This window comes from Monosiga brevicollis, genomic scaffold (genome assembly GCF_000002865.3).
Source record: "Monosiga brevicollis MX1 MONBRscaffold_27 genomic scaffold, whole genome shotgun sequence".
Classification (NCBI taxonomy): Eukaryota; class Choanoflagellata; order Craspedida; family Salpingoecidae; genus Monosiga; species Monosiga brevicollis.
The window spans coordinates 62,041-83,289 of NW_001865064.1; the positions used below are offsets into that span (position 1 = coordinate 62,041).

At 55.3% G+C, this 21,249-nt stretch overlaps 3 protein-coding genes across 3 annotated transcripts; 2 read left to right on the plus strand and 1 right to left on the minus strand.

Moving 5' to 3' along the window:
* Window positions 1-5,881: 5,881 nt before the first annotated feature.
* MONBRDRAFT_33917 (uncharacterized protein) lies at window positions 5,882-14,761 on the plus strand (the record flags this gene model as incomplete). The annotated part of the gene is made up of 4 exons (XM_001748949.1): window positions 5,882-6,123; window positions 6,208-6,302; window positions 6,374-14,510; window positions 14,602-14,761. The coding sequence occupies 4 exons, from the start codon at window positions 5,882-5,884 to the stop codon at window positions 14,759-14,761; spliced, it is 8,634 nt and encodes a 2,877-aa protein (XP_001749001.1).
* A 1,100-nt stretch (window positions 14,762-15,861) lies between these two features.
* Window positions 15,862-17,754, minus strand: MONBRDRAFT_28534 (uncharacterized protein; the record flags this gene model as incomplete). Its single annotated transcript, XM_001749013.1, has 6 exons — window positions 15,862-16,108; window positions 16,266-16,303; window positions 16,721-16,769; window positions 16,832-16,988; window positions 17,294-17,391; window positions 17,582-17,754. 6 exons carry the CDS (start codon window positions 17,752-17,754, stop codon window positions 15,862-15,864), a joined length of 762 nt encoding a protein of 253 aa, XP_001749065.1.
* A 253-nt stretch (window positions 17,755-18,007) lies between these two features.
* On the plus strand, window positions 18,008-20,203 carry MONBRDRAFT_28535 (uncharacterized protein; the record flags this gene model as incomplete). Its single annotated transcript, XM_001748950.1, has 4 exons — window positions 18,008-18,856; window positions 18,954-19,103; window positions 19,207-19,478; window positions 19,609-20,203. The coding sequence occupies 4 exons, from the start codon at window positions 18,008-18,010 to the stop codon at window positions 20,201-20,203; spliced, it is 1,866 nt and encodes a 621-aa protein (XP_001749002.1).
* Window positions 20,204-21,249: the final 1,046 nt, after the last annotated feature.

The window sequence follows — 21,249 nt, forward strand, 5'->3', positions numbered from 1 at the left end:
GCGAAGGCACTGGTTACAACCAGGCCAGCGGTCGGTTCAGCAGCGGCGGGTAGGAGGGTGACGGTGCCGGCGGCGGGTGGTAACAAGGTCCAACCAGTGTAGGTGCGGGGTGTTGTGTTGTTGCTATAAAAGATGTAGGCCGTGGACAAGCTGTTGTCTTGGGGGGCGGCGGTGAACGAGGCGGGTCGCTGGGACTGTAGGGCGGCTTTGACGGAAGCAGGTTCAAAGCCAAGTGGCTGGCGGTAAGTGACGACCAGTGAGACGGCTTCGGCGACGCCCGTGCCCGTGTTGCTGTCCTCCAGAAACAGGGCAAGATGAGAGGCACCGTCGACACGCAAAAGTTTGGAGAGGGAGGAGACGACGTCGATGGCCACGTGGCTATGGCCAGATGACGTGTTGAACGTGTTAAGATACGGGCGGTGCACGAGTGTAACGGCATTGTCATCCGTTCCCAAGGTCACGCGCCAGGTAGCTTGGAGCAGATTGCTTTGGGCGTGCTCCGTCAGGTTGGACACGAGCAAATGTGCCGAAGCCGGGATCATTGGCCCAAATGCCCCAGCATCCTGAAATCTAAAGAGTCGAGAATTCAAGTCGGCGGGGTCGATCGTGGCCACGCGGGTCACCACCGAAGCAGCTGCGGATTGAAAGAAGCAAAAAATAGATGATAAGAAGACCAAGAGCGAACAAGAACCAAAAAAAAAAACGCAAGAGCAAGCCAGACAGATAACAAAAAAAAAAAAAAAAAAAAAAAAAAAAAAAGGCGTGTGTAAGGCAAGATGAGGCGAGCAACAAAAGCTCAAAGCAGCGCTTCTGAATCCTAGACAAAGCTCCAAAAAGGCACCATGTAGCTCATAAACGCACCAGAAGCCTGACCGGCGGCCGATCGCAAGGCAGAGGGGGCTGTGCCACGAATGTAAATATCGTTGAGATCATTATCGCTTGCAGAGACCAGATCTAAGTAGGTTGTGGCACTGGTGGATACTGCAAGCATTGATGGGCACCAGGCAAAATAGATACGTGGAGAATGAATACACTTCATCTGTCAGTCTTGTTTCTTTGCGATTGTTCTTCGCTTTGTGTGGGGGTGAGTGACAGCACAGGGCCGTGCCAAGCTGCATTTGTCGATGAAGTCAAAGCGAAAGAGATGGAGGCGATCATACACACCGGAGCAGGACAACGACGTGACGAAAGGGCTGACGACGGGGACAGCAGGGACAAGAACGCCATTGGCCCAGATGAGGTGGGTGCTTGGAAGGCGATCAGAAGTCGATGCTGCTAGTTCAACGCCGCGACTGTTGTTAAGGCTACAGCCCCAAGAGTCGTCAAGGATGGGGTAGCCCTGAACCAGGACGAGCCCGATCAGGCTGCTGTTGGCGGGGACAGAGGTGGTGGGGGGCATGGGGGTGGTAGTTGTGGTGTTTGCAGACGGGGCAATGGTTGTGGTCGCCGCCAGTGTTGTGGTGATTGTGGGCATTGTGGTTGTAGTCGTGGTTGTAGTCGTGGTTGTAGTTGTCGTCGTCGTTGTAGTTGTTGTCGTCGTCGTGGTTGTTGTAGTCGTTGTGGTTGTCGTTGTGGTTGTGGTGGTGGTGGTGGTGGTGGTGGTGGGACGAGAACAGATGGGACAGGCACGCGTAAAGCGACAGTCTAACTGATGACCAACCACGGGGAGCGTGACAGCGGTACACGTCTCCACTTGAATGTTGTCCTGTTGAATGGCAACACCAAAAATGTCGGTTGTGCACACGTCATTGGCGAAGAAACGAAAGCCGTAAAGATCCGTGTTTGTGACACCACGACTGGCGCGCATGTACGCCTCATTGATGCCGAGTCCATCAAAGCCTTCAGCGTCAATCTCTTCACAAACATCAACCTCAACCAGTTGACACCAAGCATTACCTGTGCAAATGGACCAAACAAAAAGGACCGCCACGCACCAGGTCAGGCAAAGAGGTAAATGACAACCGAGTGGGCCAGCAGCGCAAGAACGCCGACACGCAGCGGCAGACGGGAACGCAAGGACGTGAACAAGATCGGAACGCACTGTTGTAAGCACAGCCTTCGTCGGGCGCAAAGGTGCAAAAGTAAATTTCATTGGCCGCCAAATCTACAATGATGATGGGCGGGTGGCAGGAGCGACGGAAGTGAGTCTCGATTTGTGTCGCGGGTTGGGGGGCCGCGGCAAAAAGAGCCGAGGCTTGGGTGACGGAACAAACACACCATCTTCACAAGTGACAAGCACCGTAAGGCAGAGCAAATTTAGCAACCAAACCAGCGAGGCTGAAGCATAGCGCCGGCGCGGGTATCCGCGGCCTCCATTGCCGCGACTCGCTACACCCGGCCGCCACATGGCGCGCACGGGGGGCGGAGAAAAGAAGAAGGCGGGGAAGAAAAAGACCAAGAAATCGATGGAAGAGAGGCAGGAGAACACGAGGGTACAGCGCCGGGCCAGAGGCAAGAGGCAACAATAAGGGCAGCCCCCGTTCAGGGCAGCGCGCAAACGCCTACGCGCGGCAACACGACGGCGACGGCGGCGACGACGGGACGGCGACGTCGTTCAAGTCGTTGCCTCCCGACGCAGAGACAAGGCACCAAAGGGGGTCGTCCGGTAGAGAACAGTGGGAACCGGGAAGAAAAGTGCAGAGATGTTGAGAAGTAGCTGATACCAAAGCGAGGATTTTCTACTACGTTTACAATCTTATGCAGAGACATGAAGTTGTAGGGTTTAAAATTTAGAGAATAGGTACTCAGCTGTGACTCGGACAGAGAGACGAACAAACATTGTGTGCTCCAGTTGGACACGCTCTCTCGAAAGCTCTCTCGAAAGCTCTCTCTCTCTAAAGCTCTCTCTCTTTTGGAAGCTCTCTCTCTAAACTAAAGCTCTCTCTCACGCTAAAGCTCTCTCCTAGCTCTCTCTCTCTCTAGCTCTTGCTCTAGCTCTCTCTCTCTCTAGCTCTCGCTCAAGCTCTCTCTCTCTCTCGAAAGCTCTCTCTCTAAAGCTCTCTCTCTCTCGAAAGCTCTCTCTCTCTCGAAAGCTCTCTCTCTAGCTCTCTCTGTCTCTAGCTCTCGCTCTAGCTCTCTCTCTCTCAAAGCTCTCTCTCTCTCTCAAGCTCTCTCTGTCTAAATATCTCTCTCTCTAAATCTCGCTGCATCAATAAAAAATGAATTGCAGGCACAGAGATCAGGCAAGCAGGTCGGGGTTTAGACGTGGTGGGAGCAACTCAACAGGCGCTCGAATGAGCTTCAAACGACAATGCCTAACAGGAACAGCGAGTGGGCATTGAGTTTGTTTTTCCACGTGATGTCTGCATCGGCCATATGAGTAAGCATGGCGTACCTTTGAGGAAGCAGACGACGGCCTTTTGGGCGTGCAAACGGTTTTCGGCCTGCTGGTAAATAACGCTCTGTGGGCCATCAATGACCTGTTCCGTGACTTCAATGCCACGATATGCTAAGGAAAAAAAAGAAAAAAAAAAAAGCATAAATGAATCGAGGCGCCCGTGCGTGAGCAGCGCTCAACTCAAAACAGCAAGGCCAGAATAAAAGGGTCGTGCAATCTCTCGCTCCACCTCCGTTTGCGCCCCTCTCTGTTCGGAACATCAATGGAACAAACCGGGCATGTCATGCATAAAGATGGCAGTGGGTTTGGCGTGGGCCATGACGTCCTGCGTGACTTGGTAACCGTCAAACTCTTTGAGGCGGCGGGCCTTGTCGGCTTCTTGGCCCATGGAGACAAAGGTGTCGGTGTAAACCACGTCGACATCGCGCACGGCTTCTGCGACATCCTCCGTCTCTGTGATGGAGCCGCCACTGATCTGGGCCAGCGCCTCGGCTTCTGCACGCACGGCCGGGTCCATGGCGTGAGCTGCGGGGGCGGCCACGCGAAAGTGCATGCCGAGGTAGCCAGCCGCCAAGGCCAGGGAGTGGGTGACGTTGTTGTTGCCATCACCCACAAAAGCCAGCGCCAGGCTGTTGTCAAGACGGCCGTAGTGCTCGTAAATGGTGAGGACGTCGGCCATGGCCTGGCACGGGTGCTCGCGATCGCACAGCGCATTAATGACGGGGACGTGCGAGTGATCGGCCAGCTCGCGGACCGTGTCGTGCTTAAAAACACGGGCAATAATTACATCCACCATCCGGGACAGTACGTTGGAAACGTCCTTGATGGGTTCGCGCGTACCCAGACCAATGTTCTCCGGGCCCAGGTACATGGCATGGCCACCCAGCTGAGTCATGCCGGTTTCAAACGACGTGTGTGTGCGCAGGGATGGCTTTTCAAAAATCATGGCCATCGTATTACCCGGCAACAACTTGAGCTGCTGGCGCTTGGGCATCTGTTTCAATCGCGCTGCCGACGCGATCACCGACCGCAGCTCCACCGCGTTGAGGTCTGTGATGCGCAAAAAGTGGCGCAAAGGTGGTGACATGATGAACCGTTCCGGCGATGCAACAGCGTGCAGGCACGGAGAACGTCGTTGCAATGCCTCGTGTTCCTCGGTCTCAGATACCCAGTGAACGGGCTGCGCTCTACATGCACCCAAAGTCAGCGGCACGGACGCGGGCACGACGTCAGCACGTGAATCAACTCGGCTCGCCACTTACACACACACACACACACACAAACACATTAAGCAAGCAACTGGACACGAAGAAGCCAACATGTCCCTGTGACTCTTGACATTGTATACGATCCATCTGATCAGACAGGGGCAGCCCACTGGCCACCGGGGGAGCGGGCGGGGAGCAGCGCGGCTCCGGGGACTGGCTGCCGTTTCCGTTCCCATGTGCCCACTGACCCAAGTTGCTGACAATTGGAGTTTGAGGCGAGAAAATGCGGCAAACCTTCGACTTGTTGCAGATGTTAAAGCATACCCTGATTTACTTTATGAAGTTTTCAACAGCGTTTTGCTTATTTGGGTCTGGAAAGGCGTTTATGCTCCTAAATCCAGACTTTTCGTCGTTTTGTTGAGAACAGTAATGTAAGTTGATGCACATGTCCGCGTCGCTTTTAACCAAAATGCCGAGTCTGGTTCGTGCATCCAATATCACACTTTCTGAAGAATGTATAATGTTCACAACGTTATTTGATAAAAGTTATTTTACGGTTTTCGTAGTCTTGCGCCTCACACAATGTGAGGGTACAATAACCCTCAACGCAACAACACGACACGGCACGACGGGCTCGACGGGTGGACCAGTGGGTACGATTTGGGCAGCAGCCAGGTGGCCTTATTGGGCTAACTCGGCGCTTTAAGCAGAGGTTCCACCTGCCAAGATGCCTCGTCCCGATACATCGACAGCAGCGCACACGGCAGAACACCTGACAAACTGTACCCTGGTCATCCCAATGGAATGGGGAAGAGTGACCCGGCGGCGTCGTTTCCTTGTTGCCTACAATGAACATGATGATGTCGACTGCTTGTCGACCTGCCAACTTGAATCGGCCCATGCCTCTTTCAGATACTACAAAAGACGCAAGGGTAGACTCCAATGGCATCCACCCCTTTTGACTGTTGCTGGTTGTCTGTGTCTGCTGTCGGACTGGTAGAGATCAATCAACCCAAACCATGTCATTGACCAGACGAGCAACGTCACTTGTGGAGCAGCCAGCCAGCTCAGCGTCTGTTGACGTTCTGCAAGCAAAGTGTTTGCGCTACCTATGCTCGAGAACCTGGCTGCTTGCTGCTGGTTGCTCTCAAGCTCAACACACAAGCATACAAGCAAAAAACACTCTTCCATCATAAGGTTGGCTCTATGGAAGCACATACAAGCACTTGGTGCTTTCATGGAAGCACATACACATACAAGCACTTGGTGCTTTTATGGAAGCACATACAAGCACTTGGTGCCTTTGTGGAAGCACATACAAGCTCACACCACTGGCATGGCATCATTTTTCAATCTCGGGCTCTGGTTGTCTTCAAACGACTCCCTTGCGCCCAGTGATCCGTGTCTTCCCCATCCACCCTACGGCTCGCCCTTTCCCGCCTTCTGCTCGACTTGCTCTACCGACCTCAACTACACCACAACGACTTTCCTCTTCGCTTCTGGTCCTCCAAACCGGATTTCTTCCTTCACCTCCTCCCCCGCGACCGTGATCATGAGCTTTTGGTCTGCTTTGAACAAGTAAGTCAAGTTGATGCTAACCCCTGCCATTGCCCTTCAAGTCATCTCATGCGCGTACCCGACTGGCTGCAATGGATGTGATAGACTTGAAACGTCTGACCTGCCTCCGCCACCGGATGAAACTACTGAAGCTGCGGAAACAGATGAAGGATGGGATGCTGTCACAATTGTCAGCGCAGGTACGTCGGGTTCCCTGAAAGAGCCTTGATTATCGTCATCTTGCCACACCTCACTCAATTTGTGCACGTAGTGTCGGGCGAAGAACCAACACTCGAGGTCTCGGCTGTTTCCAAGATCAAGGAGAAGGCTCAAGCCCGCTCGACCAACGAAGAAGAGCGTCGTCCACCGGGCGAGCATCCTCCTCCAACAGTGCCTCCTGTTCCCCGTGCTGTCTCTCGTGCAGCCTCGAAGGTGGAAGAGACCGTCAAGACTGCGCGTCAAGTGGACGCCAGTGAGCTGGCGCGCGAGGCTCAAAAGCGGATCGAGCTTCTTGAGGCTAATCTTGTTGAGTACAACCTGGTGGGCTCGGACGCCAACACTGGAGTAATCTTCCTCGCTCCAACGAGCTCTGGCAAGACGACCACGCTGCTCTGGCTTGAAGGCCATCCGATTGAAGAGCGTGCTGTTCCCGGCAAAGAACACTTGCGCCATCTTAACGTGGCCTGCAGCGCCCCCGACGAAGTGCAGGGGCTAGTGGGGGACGGTATATCGGCCAGGACCATCACGCCGCGCTATCTCGCGAGGGATCGCATCGTGTACGTTGACCCTGCTGGGTTCAACGACACCCGCTCGGTCATCCTCGCCATGATCAACAGCATGGGTTTGCGCCACCTCCTGGACAAGATGCCCCGCAAGCGAATCGTCCTGCTCGTCAACTTCCGGGGTCTCTCCCGCCTTGATGCCGTCTCTAGCATGCTGCAGAGCTTGCAACGGCTTTGCCCCGACTTTGAGGCTCTGGCTCCGGGAATCCTCTTTCTGTACTCCCGCCTGGACGGGAATACGAGCAAAGAGGTCATCGTCGAGCTTCTCAACGGCTACAAGGCGCGCCAGGGCATTCGCGAAGTACCCTACTACACCAAGACGCTGGACCTGATGATCCACCAACTCGAGCGCCACGAGGACACTGTCCTCCTCTACCCACACCTTGATGCCCCCGATGGCGTGCGCAATATCATTGCTCGTGGCATTCGCGATTGCTTGCCGTTTCATCATATGGGGTCACCCCTTGAGGATGGCGAGATTGCCATGATACAGCAGGCCATTGGCAAGGAACTGGGTAGCTTGCATACCTACCTCAGCAGTGAACAGCCCAGCGTTTATCGCCAGGGCATCAAACACCTGACCACGATTCGCACGCTTGCTCAGCTCATTAATGACGAGGCCATCTCTGAGATGTATCACCAAGCTCTCGATCTCCTGGGCAAGGTCATTCAAACGCATGCTGTGAGCTTTGCGCGCGCTCTGAAATCTGGGCAATTTGAGGTAGCCGCCCGTCACGACAAGACCCTTCAAGCTCTGGAAGGCTACAACCAAGAGTTGCAACAGACCACTGCCATCTCTCGAAACCTTTGGTCGCGTGTGCAGCAAGCCTGCGACCTTGTCGACAGTGCGCAAGCCTTTGAATCTCTCGCCGATTTGCAGCGAGCGCTTCGAGCGGCGGCTGCAGCGGTGGGCATGCGCTTGGCCAAGGACGTATCAGACGCTAACGAGCAAGAGGCGTTTGCCGAGTGCGCGCTGCCGGCCGTGGCCACGCTGTGTCAGTTTGACCAACACCTTGCTTCTTCCTGCTCGGGACGCTTGCTATGGAATCCAATTGCCGAATCGCTGCTGAACGAGGCAGTGCAAGCTTCAGCGGCCATCACCGCCGTGGTCCAGGCCCTGAACAGCGCTATCACCGTCCCTTCTTCGCGCAATGATCTCTCTGTTGACATGTGGCAGGCGCTGCGCTCTGCTCTGGGCCTGCACCAGCGCGCACAAGCGTACAGCGGATATGTGCTTTTGGACCAGCTGCGCACTTGCTATGATCAGGACAAGACCTTGCTTCTCGAAGCTGCCAGCCAGCTCTGTGCAACCATCACAACCATCCACAAGCTGATGGCCGAGTATCACGCAGAAGACCTTATGCTGGAGCGCTTGGCTAGTCTCATGGCCTTGCTTCGGCACGTGGAAACGGTAGCCGGGCCCGAGTGCGTGGCCCCTGGCTCGCGCCATGCCGACATGCAAAGTGCTTTTGCTCGCGTTGTCCGCGATCGCTTGAAGAAACCCATCGCCCACGCCGTCACCGACGAGCAGCCAGCGCTTGCCGCATCTGCCCTCGGGCAGCTACTTGCCCTCCTCGAACCCTTTGGAGCAGACGAGGTGGTGCAAGATACTCAACGCGATGCCCTCCTACTCCTCAATCGCCTGGCCAACCAGCAGCGCCACTGCCAAGAGACCCTGCGCACGATACTCGCCCACGAGGGCTCTGCACGGGATTTTGAGGCCTTAGTCAAGGCGATAAAAGCGCTCACCGCGTGCCAAGTTCTTGACAAGATTATCGAGGATGCCCGCTGGTTGCCTGCAGATGCCGGCTCACCAGACGCCCAAGCGCAAGATCAAGGGCAAGAACAGGGTGCTTTGTCAGCCAAAGTGACTTGGCAAACCAGCGCCCCGCTTATTAAGCGCACTATCCAAGAGCTGCACGACTTTCTTGGCTCCTTGTGCAAGGACCTTGCATCCGCGCTCAACACGCGAGCCACTCCCGGAGATCGCGTTTTGACAAGCCTGCAAGCCTTCCACCTCGTTCAGAGCCTGCTCGACGATGAGATTGTGCAAACCCTGGTGGCGCAAGTCGCTGCTACCATCACGCAAGCCTGCGACCATCTTGCTTGTTCCAGCGTTGAGAGCATGAGTGGTCACACCCGGGATGGCCACTTGAAGTGGTTAACGCAGACGGCCGAGTTTGTCGGTGATCTCGACGCTACCTATCCGCTCTTGCGCAGCCCAGAATGGGCTTCGGTTCAGGCTAGCCTCAAAGATCAAAATGAGCGCATGCTCGCCGACACCAAGGCTTGGGGGGACCAACTGGTTGCTACAGTGCGTGACACAGTTTCCGAGGATCGCCTGGGCGAAACAGCATCTGAGCTCGATGCGCTGCACGAGTTGGGCCATGCGCAGGATCTGCAGGTCCAAGGCATTGCAGCCCCCTTGTATGAACAAGCATTGGAGGTTGTGCGTCGTCGTTTGAAAGAGCTTTACGAGGAGTTTAATCTCTCTATCAGCGCGACAGATCTGGGCGTCTCAGTGAAAGCCAAAAAAGTTCTCATTGATGCCATAGTGTTGCATCCCCATCTCCCCGAGGCCAATCTTATTACCAAGTCCATTGAAGAAAAAGACCAAGCCATGATGAATGCCCTCCGGGAGCAATTTGACACCGACCTTCTTGCCAACAACTTCCACGCAATCCATGATGTTCTTACGGGTCTGTTACAGACTCAAGACGCCCCAGAATGGCGCGCCGCCTACCGAGGGCTCAAGCGCACTGCTATTCTCAAGATGCAGCCAGAGTTGAATCAGCGTGTGGAGGAAATGCAACGCGCGGCGCGTGGCATTCGTGCCACCCATGCCAGTACTCAGATTGGCGATTTGCTACAAAGGCTCGATCAGCAGGACGCCTGGTTTGTCAAGGCGCGTGTCCTGGATGCTGCCCTTCCTGAGCTGCGTCTAGCCGAGGCAGAAAAGCAGTTTTCAATCATTGTCAAGAACATCTACCACCGCTTGTGCAGCCGACTCTGGGCAGCTATGAAAAAGTACCATTTCAATACAGCTGAGACTCTCTACGGTCACCTCCAAGCGTGGCAATGCGTACACCGCGCTGACCTGGACTCTTCCGATTTCCTTAACGATACATCCATGGCTGACACTTCCGTTGCCGGTGAGGCGCCGATGAGCGATAGTGCCAGCGAGGCCCCCAGCGATGTTTTCGGCGCCCCTAGCAAGTTGACGGCCATTGAACGCTACGCCGCCGAACTAGATACACAGGTGACCAATCATGTCACGTCTCTTTTGAAGGAGCGGCGTGGTGTGGAACTCGCTCGTGTGCTACGCAGCCTGAAGTCAGTGTACGATGGGGTGTCAGAGCAGGGTCTGTTCACAACGGATCTGGTTGGGCTGGTGGATCAAGTCTTCCACCAGGTGCATCGCGAGGCACAAGCCGAGCTTTCGGGCATGCAGCGCACCCTGTACCGACAAGGAGGTCCTGCGGCAGCCCGCGAGCAGCTGGCCGCGTTCGACGAGTTATTTCGACCGCTGGAAACGCAACGTCTGCCGCCCTTTGAGAATGACGAGTCGCAGATTTGTCAGCTGCACAGAGCAGTACTGACAGAAGTCCGCGATACCGAGGAATATTTCACCTTGCCCGCGCTTTCACCTGAGGTAGCAGATGAAATTCTTGCCATGCTGGCTCAGGGTCGAGCGGGGAACATGGGCAGAGTACTTGATTCGGTCAAGGCCCTCTGTAAGAGGGCGGTGGCTGATTTGCAGGGAAATTGCTACGCCAATGAATTGGGCCTTGGTCTGACTGACATTGTCGTGGACCGCTTCTTGGGGCTTGCCAAGCTTGGGACCGAACTCAAGCGTCCCGACATTGCTTTGGCATCACAACACGTCAATGCCATGCTGGGCAGCAGCGTCACCGAAGGCTTTCGAGCCGTCAACAAATGGCTGCGCTCAGATCTTCAAACAGTCCATAATATGTTGAAGGCTTTTAATGTGGACCAAGCGCGAGAGGCCCTCTCGGGCCTGACGCAAAGCGTCAATCGCCTCTCTGCTACAGGCCTTCCAGCCGAGTCGCTGGATTTCCTCAAGATGCTTCAGGACACTCTCGAGTCGTTTACGGTCAATGTCAAGTATGGCACCGATCCGGTGGATCGACTCGACTTGGCTGGCTTCATTGCCGATAGCTTTTCAGCCGAGACCTTGGCGGCTCGCATCGACCAATTGGCCATGGTCACCTCGGCACAGCACTCGAGCAAGAGCGCACCCGTGTTTGGCAGCCAGGACGTCTTCAATCCCGGACAAGCCCTGAATAAAGTCCTTGTGCATTGGCAGGGTCTACTGCGGCAGGCTACCACAGTTGTAGAGGAGTGCATTGCTGGCTGTCAGGATGTTAGCATCCTTGCGGCACACTACGCGGCCGTGGCCAAGCTGGCACAACGACAGCCTGCCGAGCTGAACGACGACGTAGCCAAGACACTGCACCACTTGAATGACCGCCTCGCGGCCTTTGCGCGTTCGGCCGGGGCTCGCGTTCAAGCCCGGGTCGAGGGAAAGCACTGGCACGAGCTAAACGAGAACCTTTCGTTCACTTATCAGGTCGAACGTGCCCTCGCCACTTTGGCACAGGCCCAGCTCCCCGCGCTGACCACACCCCTTGCAGATTCGCAGGAGCAAGCACTCCTTTCGCGGGTCCAAGCCGAGGACTATGTGGGCAACGACACACTCGACGAACTCGCACGCTGTTTGGGGCGCCTTCAAGAGCTGTCCTCCAACTGTCTCGCAGAACGAGTCAAGACTGAGGTCAAATCGCGCATCAAGGCTCGACTAGACGGTCTGAAGGGCCAGGGGAGCACTGTCGACTTGGACCTGGCCGACTGCTTGTCCGACGTTGGCGAGTATGGCGAGGAGGTCAAGCAATCTTACAACCAGTTTGCGGAGGCATTGGTTCGCCAGCGAAAGGCAGCAACCAAGACCATGACGATTGACAAGGCCTTGGCCGATATGCAAGCGGGGCCTCACGCCATCTCTGCCGCACATGCCGATCGCCTGCGAGCTGCCTATGACAGCTACCGTCGTGAGTTTGAAACACACATTGCAAAATCAACTTCGGCCATTCCGGCCCTCGTGGATGCCGTTCGTCAAAAGTGCGACAAAGTGGCCCACCGACCCAACGCCCTGTTGACGGAGTTGCCGGTCATCCTCGCTGTGCTCGCAGCGATTTGGTCCCTGGGCAGCCGCAAAGCCATGGCTAAAGCCTCGCAAGCGGATCGCGGGATTTACAAGGAACTGCACACGATTCAGGTGTTGGCACTCTTTGAGCTGCTGGGCTTGTGCGACGCCAAGGTTGGCTTGCGGCGCGTGGCCTCTTGGGTCAAGTCCTTTGTCCCCTTTGGTGCCCACGACAAGCTCAGTGGAGCCTTCGTGCAGATACAAACAGGCGGGGGCAAGAGCATTTTACTCGGGTTTGCCAGCACGCTCTACGCCCTTCTGGGGTTTGAAGTGTCCTGCGCCTGCTTTAGCAACATTCTCAGCTCGCGCGACTACAACGACTTTAAAGACTTTTTTGATGTGGTTCAAGTGGCAGGACTTGTCAAGTATGGCCCCTTGAGCGAGTTGGCCCGAGCCGAACTGAACGTCAACGGAGATATCCGCCAGGCCCTGCAGACGCTCGTGATCGACGGCCGCCTTTCGGATCCAACGGTGCGGCCGGGTGCCCTGCCCAAAGTCCTGCTGGTCGACGAGGTCGACACGTTGCTGTCAAATGTTTTCCTGACCGAGCCATATACTCCCGGCACGCTGGTGCACGATGACAGCTTTTTGGAGCTCCTGCGCGCCGTGTGGCAGGACCAGTCGCTCACCTTGGCGCAGATCCAGGCGCTGCCCAGCGCGCAAAAACTGCTGCAAACCTATGCTCACACCGAGAAGTTGGTGCTCGCTGCACTGGAGAACGTCGCGTTGGCCCGAGCAGCATTTGAGCGTCGCGAGCACCCATATGAAGTGCAGGAAGGCCTCATCGCGTATAAGCGTGAGGGCCTGGACGAGCCCAGCTCTGATATTTCCTACGGCTACGAGACGCAGTTTGCCTACTTGGCCGAAGAAGCGCGCGGCGCAGTGATGCCTGAGGTGTGCAGGCAGCACGTGGGGCTTTTCTGCTCGGGCGGCCGCTTCAGCTTTGTCAAGTTGATTCAGAAATTTGACCTCATTAGCGGCGTCACCGGGACCATACCCGACGACCTGGCGCTCCTGCGCACCAAGTTTGGGGTTGGGCGGTGTTCGTACATGCCAAGCATGTATGGCAAGATCAACTTTCAGCGCGACCCAGTGCAGCTGACCAGCAACAAAGCGCAGCAGCACCAGGCGATTGCAGGAGAGACCTTTGAGCGGGCCCAAGGGCGGGCAGTTATTGTCTTCTTTCAGACCACGGCCGATCTCGAGGCCTTTCGAGCTTCGCCCGAGTTTACTGCCAAGCTTGGAGGACGGCCCATAAACATCATCACCGTGGGGTCGCCCGACATTCCTCATCGCATCAAGCAAGCCACGCGAAAGGACATGGTGACGCTGGCCACGGCACCCTTTGGTCGAGGCTCTGATTTCACCGTTCTGAATCGCGACATTGAAAAGAACGGGGGCATTCACGTGATTCAGGCCTTTCTCTCTGTCGAGGTGACTGAGCAAATCCAGATTGAGGGCCGGACCGCTCGCGAGAGCAATAGCGGCAGTTACCGCCTCGTGCTCTGCCTGGAAGACGTGCAAGCGCTGCTGGGCGAGCACTTCCCGTCGGACATTCATGAGGGTGCCTTTGCCGAACTGCCCCCGACGCTGGATGCAGCCCGGCGCACCTTGCATGCGGAGATGCTTGCGCAGTCTTTTGAGGCACTGGCGGCGTGTGAGGCAGCGCACGACACGTCCCTCAAGCTGGTTCGAGAGCTCTTCAGCGGCAAAAAGGGCGACCCCCAGAACGCGCTGCGCTACGTGCATGAATATTCGGCCCAGGCAGAGTATGCCGAGGCCGTGGATGTTGTTGTGGTGGTGGATATTTCGGGTAGCATGGGGCCCCATGTCCCGCAGGCCCAGGCATTCGTGCGCACCATTGCTCAGGAAGGGTTTCACTTGGACCAGGCTTCGAGTCGGAATCGCCTGGGCATCTTGACGTTTGATGTGCAGGCTCAAGCCATGGGTGGAGAGGACTTTTTGTCCGACGACTGGACCACAGTGCAGCAGCGCGCCGCGGCCATTGCCACCAAAGGCTACCAAACCTTTTATCTGCCGCCTCTGAAATTGTTGGAGGAGAAGCTGTGCCAGGCCAAGGCCGCTGATCCAACTCGCTACGCTTCGACTCGCCGCATTGTACTCTTCCAAACGGACGGCGCCAACATGGACACGGAAAAGTCAAGCGCCATTCGCGCAACCGCAGAGCGGATCGTTGACGAGCTGGACACGACGCTCATGGCCGTCTTGACGGGGCCAGACGTGCCCCCAGATAGCGTGGCCTACTTTGTGGGCCGGGCGGGTCAGTTTAAGACCATGGACCGCAGCGACTCGGACTTTTTGGCTCAGCTCATCATCACGGTGGACACTTACGACGCACTGGTGCAACGCGCCAGCAACATTGCCAACTGCGCCACCTCAATGTAGGGAAGCAGCCGATGATTTCCTGTAGCATGTCGAAATGGGGAGGATTTGATCTGTTTCTTCTTGCGTGTGCGTGTGTGTGTGTGTCAGGCTCCAGCACGCGTGGAAGCACGGATTTGACGCTAACACTGTGTGTGTGTGTGTGTGTGTGTGTCGGCCACTGATGGCGAGGGAGAGGCGGGAAGCTCTCCTTTGCCGTCAAGGTCTTTCACGAAAAATTCAAACAGTTTACATCCAGATGTTCTCCTAAGCACGTTGAACGCACCACCATTCCGCAACAAAATCAGAATCACATGTACATGCTATGGCTTGCTGGAAGGAGCGCTTGACGGCAACCCTTCATCGGGCCAATGCAGAGATGCTTCGCCATCGCTTTGGGCAGATCCTTGAACTCATCACCGACGTCTAGCCACTTTGCTTCACTGCATCGTGCGCTCCCTATTACAGTAGTGTTCTTTGAGTCGTTCGTTCAGGTTTTTCTTTTTCCCTAAGAAGTCACTCTTTGGTCTTTTGACTCTCTTTTTCGTTTTCTGTTTCAGTCGCGAGACGCTTTGACACTTGTGGTGGTGGTGGTGGTGGTGTACAGGCTTTGACCTTCAACCTCCAGGCGTGGAAGAGTGCACACTGACTATTGCCAGCTAATGAAGAGCACCCCTCGAATCAAGCGTCAGTACTGTGTGTATCTACCACTATAAAACAACAAGCGAAAAAAAAAGCACAAAAACAGCGAAAAATTCTGAAAAAGAGAGAGAGAGAGAGAGCAGAGAGACAGAGACAGAGAGACAGAGAGACAGAGAGACAGAGAGACAGAGAGACAGAGAGAGACAGAAAGACAGAGAGAGGACACAAGACAGAGACAGGGACAGCGAGAGGATACAAGACAGAGACAGGGAGACACACAGAGAGGACAGAGACAGAGAGAGACAGAGAGACTGAGAGACTGTAAAGCCCAAGAGAAAGACTGATTTCTGGTGCACTTTGGAGACCAAACTGAGAGAGGACCTCGTTTGCATGTGACGACGACTCCGGCCGGTTCTGATGATGCAGGGCGCCTGTCATTGACGTTGCGCGATACGCTGATGTGTGCAAGCAAAGCGCAAAGCACCCCCACACGCCCCACCACCAAGGAAAAAAAAAGGAAAGACAAACAATCAAGACCGAGGGGCATCGCTTGATCACTGCCCGCCGGACCAGCCAGAGCGACCTCAAACTGCCATTCCATTTGGCACCACCATACCAGCGCAGCCCAATAGGACCTTGGACGCGACTGCCGTTTGAATCGCCCTCGTATCACATTATTGCAGCCCATCAGTGAAATTGCAGTATATTCTGCATAGGCCGAAATTTGGCCTAGAGTTTGAGAGAGATTTTGAGAGAGAGATTGAGAGAGAGAGAGATTTTGAGAGAGAGAGAGAGAGAGATTTTGAGAGAGAGAGAGAGATTTTGAGAGAGAGAGAGAGAGAGAGAGATTTTGAGAGAGAGAGAGAGAGAGAGAGAGAGATTTTGAGAGAGAGAGAGATTTAGAGAGAGAGAGAGAGATTTAGAGGAGAGAGAGAGAGAGAGAGAGAGAGAGGAAAATACAAAGAAAGGCACATGCCTGGACATGAGCAAAGGACGAAGCGGACGCACGCGCAAGTGGTGGGGGTATGGGTTTGGGTGGGTTCAGTGATATCGACGTCATGAAGCCGCGACACGATTTTGTAGAAACGTGTTGAGAGAAGGTTATGAGTGCGGTGTGCGAGGGGCGGGCGAACCCTTTGTTGTTTTGTTGGATGTGCTGGTGGTGGATATACTGTTGGAAGCTCGCAAAAGTTGATCGCATGGAGAGAATCGTGCAACAAGTGGAACAAGACGGCCACGAGCATCGCAAACGCGGCGACGATGCTGTTGCCACCCCCGTGGAGCGCGCAAAGTTCAACCGAGCACATCAACTACAGCTCGAACCATCGTCGCCCTTTGGTCGCCGCCCAACCGCCACGCGTGTACTCTCCATTACGTGTGTGTGTGCGTGTGTCAAAAATTGGATAAGCAAAAAAAATTGAGAGATTGAGAGAGAGAGAGAGACAGGAGAGAGCGAAGAGGGATTGAGAGAGAGAGATTGATTTAGAGAGATTTAGAGAGAGGGAGGGACGAGGCAACCAGAGATAGAGAGAGATCAAGGGATAGATCAAGAGATCAAGTGAGAGAGAAACCTGCAACATGACCAAACCCCACCACCCACAAAAGGACCCACATTCACACCCCTAACTCCATACCACCTGTACCCACCCATACCCAATACCCCATACAGGGACACATTTCGTGTGTGTGTTGCCTTTACAACAAGCAAACACACACACACACACACACACACACACACACACACACACACACACACACACACACACACACACACACACACACACAGGGCATGGCACGGGTACGAGTGTGCTCTCGCTTCTCGCCCCCCACTGCCGCCCGCCCTCCCCCGCCCGCCCCTGCCCGCCCACACCCACAGACACAGACACAGACACATGTAGATGGCATTTCCCGCGGAAGTTTGATCGTAGCGACGAAAGTGCAAGGCACGGTTTCGGTGCTGTTCAATACAGTCCGACACGGGCCCGGTACTAGTACAACTGCGGCTACGGCTACGGCTACGGCTACGGCTGTAGCTCGGATTGATCTGAAGCAAAGAGGCAGACGGCGCAAAGATCGCCATGGAGTCGGAATACACGAAGAATCTGGCAGCGCTGGATCTGGAGGCGCAGGCCGAGGCCAACATGTCGGATGAGTCCCGTACCCTTCTGGAACGCATTCGCACTGGCATCATCGGCGATTATACCAGCATTGAAGGTCAGCCCCGCGCTCTCATCGGACCAATGGCCACCATCACATCGGCTGCCGTGACCCACAACACTGCCACACGGGCTAAACAGACACTCCCCCCTTCCCCGCCGCGCCCCACTCGCTGTCCTCTGGCAAACAACAACCCTGCTCCTTGCGATTTTGTGACTTTGTCCACCGGCTGACCACCTTGTGATGGCCTTGTGATGGCCTTGAGAGCAGTCTGGTCTCGGCTCCACCAAACCTCACACTTGGCATCCATCCACCTCTTTTGGCTTGCAAGTCATCCGCGCAGCCACACACACACACACACACACACACACACACACACACACACTCTCTCTCTCTCACACACACACACACACACACACACACACACACACACTCTCCACCGCCGCCCTTGTTTACTTTGTGCATGCATTCCTGATCCCATTATTCCGGATGCCCTAGCACATGATCTCTCTCCACCCAAACCCTCTTCTGCCCCCTCACACCGCCTCTCTCTCCTCCATCTCCTCCATCTCCTCCCACTGTTCTTTCTTTCCTCGCCCCTTCCATTTCACTCCCCCTTCTGCCCAATTAATCATGGTCAAACTCTTCCTCTCGCCCCTCTCAACCGCCACTGTCTCCATCATTTCGCTCGGGTTTAGGTCCGTTTGGCCCAAAGCCCATGATCTATGCCGACTTTACCGCTTCCGGCCGTAGCCTGCGCTTTGTCGAGGACTACCTGCACGACAAGGTCATGCCACTCTATGCCAATACCCATACCGAAGCAAGCGTCACCGGTCGGGTGACCACCGAGGCTCGAGAGGAAGCCCGTCGACTCGTGGTGGAGGCCTGTGGGGGCAACACCAACGAACACGCCGCCATCTTCACGGGTTCAGGCTCCACCGCCGCCATCTACAAATTCATGGGCCTCATGAACCTCATGCCGCGGGCTCGTGCCTCGAGCAGCCGCGCCGTGCAAGTGGAAAAGGATGGTCGGCGTGGTGTGAGCATCAAAGCCAACGCCCGCGAACCCGGCCCACCCCGCCGCCAACGACCCGTCATCTTCATCTCCGAGTACGAACACCACTCCAACGACCTTCCTTGGCGTGAAGCCCCCGTCGACTTGGTCCGCATCATCAGCGGCTCCGATGGTGCCCTCGACCTGCAAGACCTTGAGGAACAGGTCAAAAAGTACCGCCGCCGCCCTCTCTTAATCGGCTCCTTCAGTGCAGCTTCCAACGTCACCGGAATCATCACCCCCGTCCGGGAAGCCGCCAAAATCATGCACAAATACGGGGGCCTCGCCTGCTTTGATTACGCAGCCTCGGCCCCCTACGTCCCCATCAACATGGGCTCCCGCGAAAACGGCGACGACGACTACCTCGACGCCATCTACATCAGCCCACACAAGTTTGTCGGTGGCCCTGGCTCGCCGGGCGTCCTCATTCTTCGTCGCAGCATCTGCACCAATCTGGTTCCCGTCATGCCAGGTGGTGGCACTGTCCTCCTTGTGGAAAAGGATCTGCATGTGGTACGGTCACGCCCCTTTTCGCGCCTACTTGTCAGCCGTAAACCCTGCCCCATGTACAAGACCTCATGTCCCACAATCTTCCGTGGCCTGCTTGTAGTATACCCAAGAGGTGGAACACCGCGAGGAGGGTGGCACTCCCGACATTATGGGCTCAATCCGATGCGGCCTCATCTTTTCCATCAAGCAGCGCCTCGGTCCGGATTTTATCGTCGCCCGCGAACGCGAGCTCATTCGTCGCGCCAACGCGGTAAAACAAATCTGCGCCTCTGAGGATGTCCAGATTGTTTTGAGCGCCCTCGCGCATCCATCTCACTCACAAACGTTGGGCTTTTTCTGGTGTTCGACTCTAGATTTGGGAGCCCATCGCCCACCAAATGGTTTTGTTGGGTCCAGACACCGAGGAGAAGCTTACGGTGTCCTCCTTCCTTCTTCGATGTGCCGGCAAAATGCTGCACTACAATTTTGTCGTTTCCCTTCTCAACGATATCTTTGGCATCCAAACCCGCGGTGGCTGCTCTTGTGCGGGTCCCTACGTCACCAAACTGCTGCAGCCCACAGATGACATGACCAACTGGATGCACCATGAAGCCCGCAAGGGACACTTTGGTGCCAAACTCGGCTGGTTCGTTGATTGTCGTCCCATGATCTGCGATGCCACAGCCTTGACCATTAAAGGCTCACTTGCACACAGCTTGATGAACTCACCACGAGGCCGGTCGTGTTGTGTTGTGTTGTGTTGTGTTGCACTGCAGGACGCGCTTGAACTTTCCGTACTTTTTCACCGACGAGCAAGCCGATTACGTCAGCAAGGCCGTTGCCCTGGTTGCCGTGCATGGCTGGCGGATGCTCAAGCACTACAACTTTGACGTTGTCACTGGGTTTTGGACGCACAAGGACTTTACCCCAGCGCCGCGCCAATCCCTACTCAACCTGTTCAACGAGAGCTCGGAGCCCAGCCGAGATCCCTTGGCCGTGCCCGACTATGACGCCTTGTTGCGCGAGGGAGAGATCATTATGACCGGTGGAAAAGTTGACGAGTGGTCTGAGATTTTGCGGCAGACGGAAAGCCGCCACAGTGCCGATTCAGGGGTCAGTGTCGATTTTACAGTGGACGACGATTCCCCCCGCTGGTACCTGCTGCCCAGCGACATGGCCAGTTTCAGCGTGACTCTGTCCTTCAACAAGAGCAAAGACCAGAGCGGAAACAGTTCCCAGAACAATTCGCGTAAATCTTCCACGTGGAACCCGCCCTCCAAGGCAACATATACGCCGGTCGCCCGGAAAGATCGCAAAAAGGAACTTGAATGCGCTGACGGAACCTGTCAGCTGGTCATGTCCGCTCCCTGAGCGGTCGTCGTGGTTCGTGTTCAAGCGGTGGCATAAGCTTGCCCCCTTATCTCTCTCATCGATGGTCAAGCTCATCGTCAGGACTGTCCGTGTATCGCATGTCCTCGTTTGCGCCGTGTTGTGAGTAGTGTTGCGCCAGAGTCGCTTTACAAGGGGGTTGGAAATCCCGCTCATTGAACTGACTCCATTTATCAATTGAGGCCCAGCCGCCACAGCACCTTGATTCCGACAACTCCACATTGCCCACGGTTCAACCTCCCCATGTTATTCTGAAACTCTTCTGCCAGAGACTCCTGCGTTGGCGTGCATAGTCAACATAAACTTGTGCCTGTTCTACCTACTGCTGCTGTATATCTGCTACTGGTACTGTACCTGCTGCTACTGCTGCTGCACCTGCTCCTACTGCTACTGTACCTGCTGCTGTACCTGCTGCTTCTGCTACTGTACCTGCTGCTACTGCTGCTGTACCTGCTGCTACTGCTGCTGTACCTGCTGCTACTGCTGCTGTACCTGCTGCTACTGCTGCTGTACTTGCTGCTGCTACTGGACCTGCTGCCACTGCTGCTGTACTGTTCCTTCTGCTACTGGTACTGTTCCTGCTGCTACTGGTACTGTTCCTGCTGCTACTGGTACTGTACCTGCTGCCACTGCTACTGTATCTGCTGCCACTGCTACTGTATCTGCTGCCACTGCTACTGTATCTGCTGCCACTGCTGCTGTACCTGCTGCTACTGCTGCTGTACTGTTCCTTCTGCTACTGGTACTGTTCCTTCTGCTACTGGTACTGTTCCTGCTGCTACTGGTACTGTACCTGCTGCCACTGCTACTGTATCTGCTGCCACTGCTACTGTATCTGCTGCCACTGCTACTGTATCTGCTGTCACTGCTGCTGTACCTGCTACTACTGCTGCTACACCTGCTGTTATCTCTGCTTCACTTTTCGCTATTTCAATCACCCTCTCGGCTTTTAACTGTAAAAGCTCAAGTTTGTTAAAAAAAAATTCTGAAACTTTCAATCATTTTTAAATAAAATAAAATAAAATAAA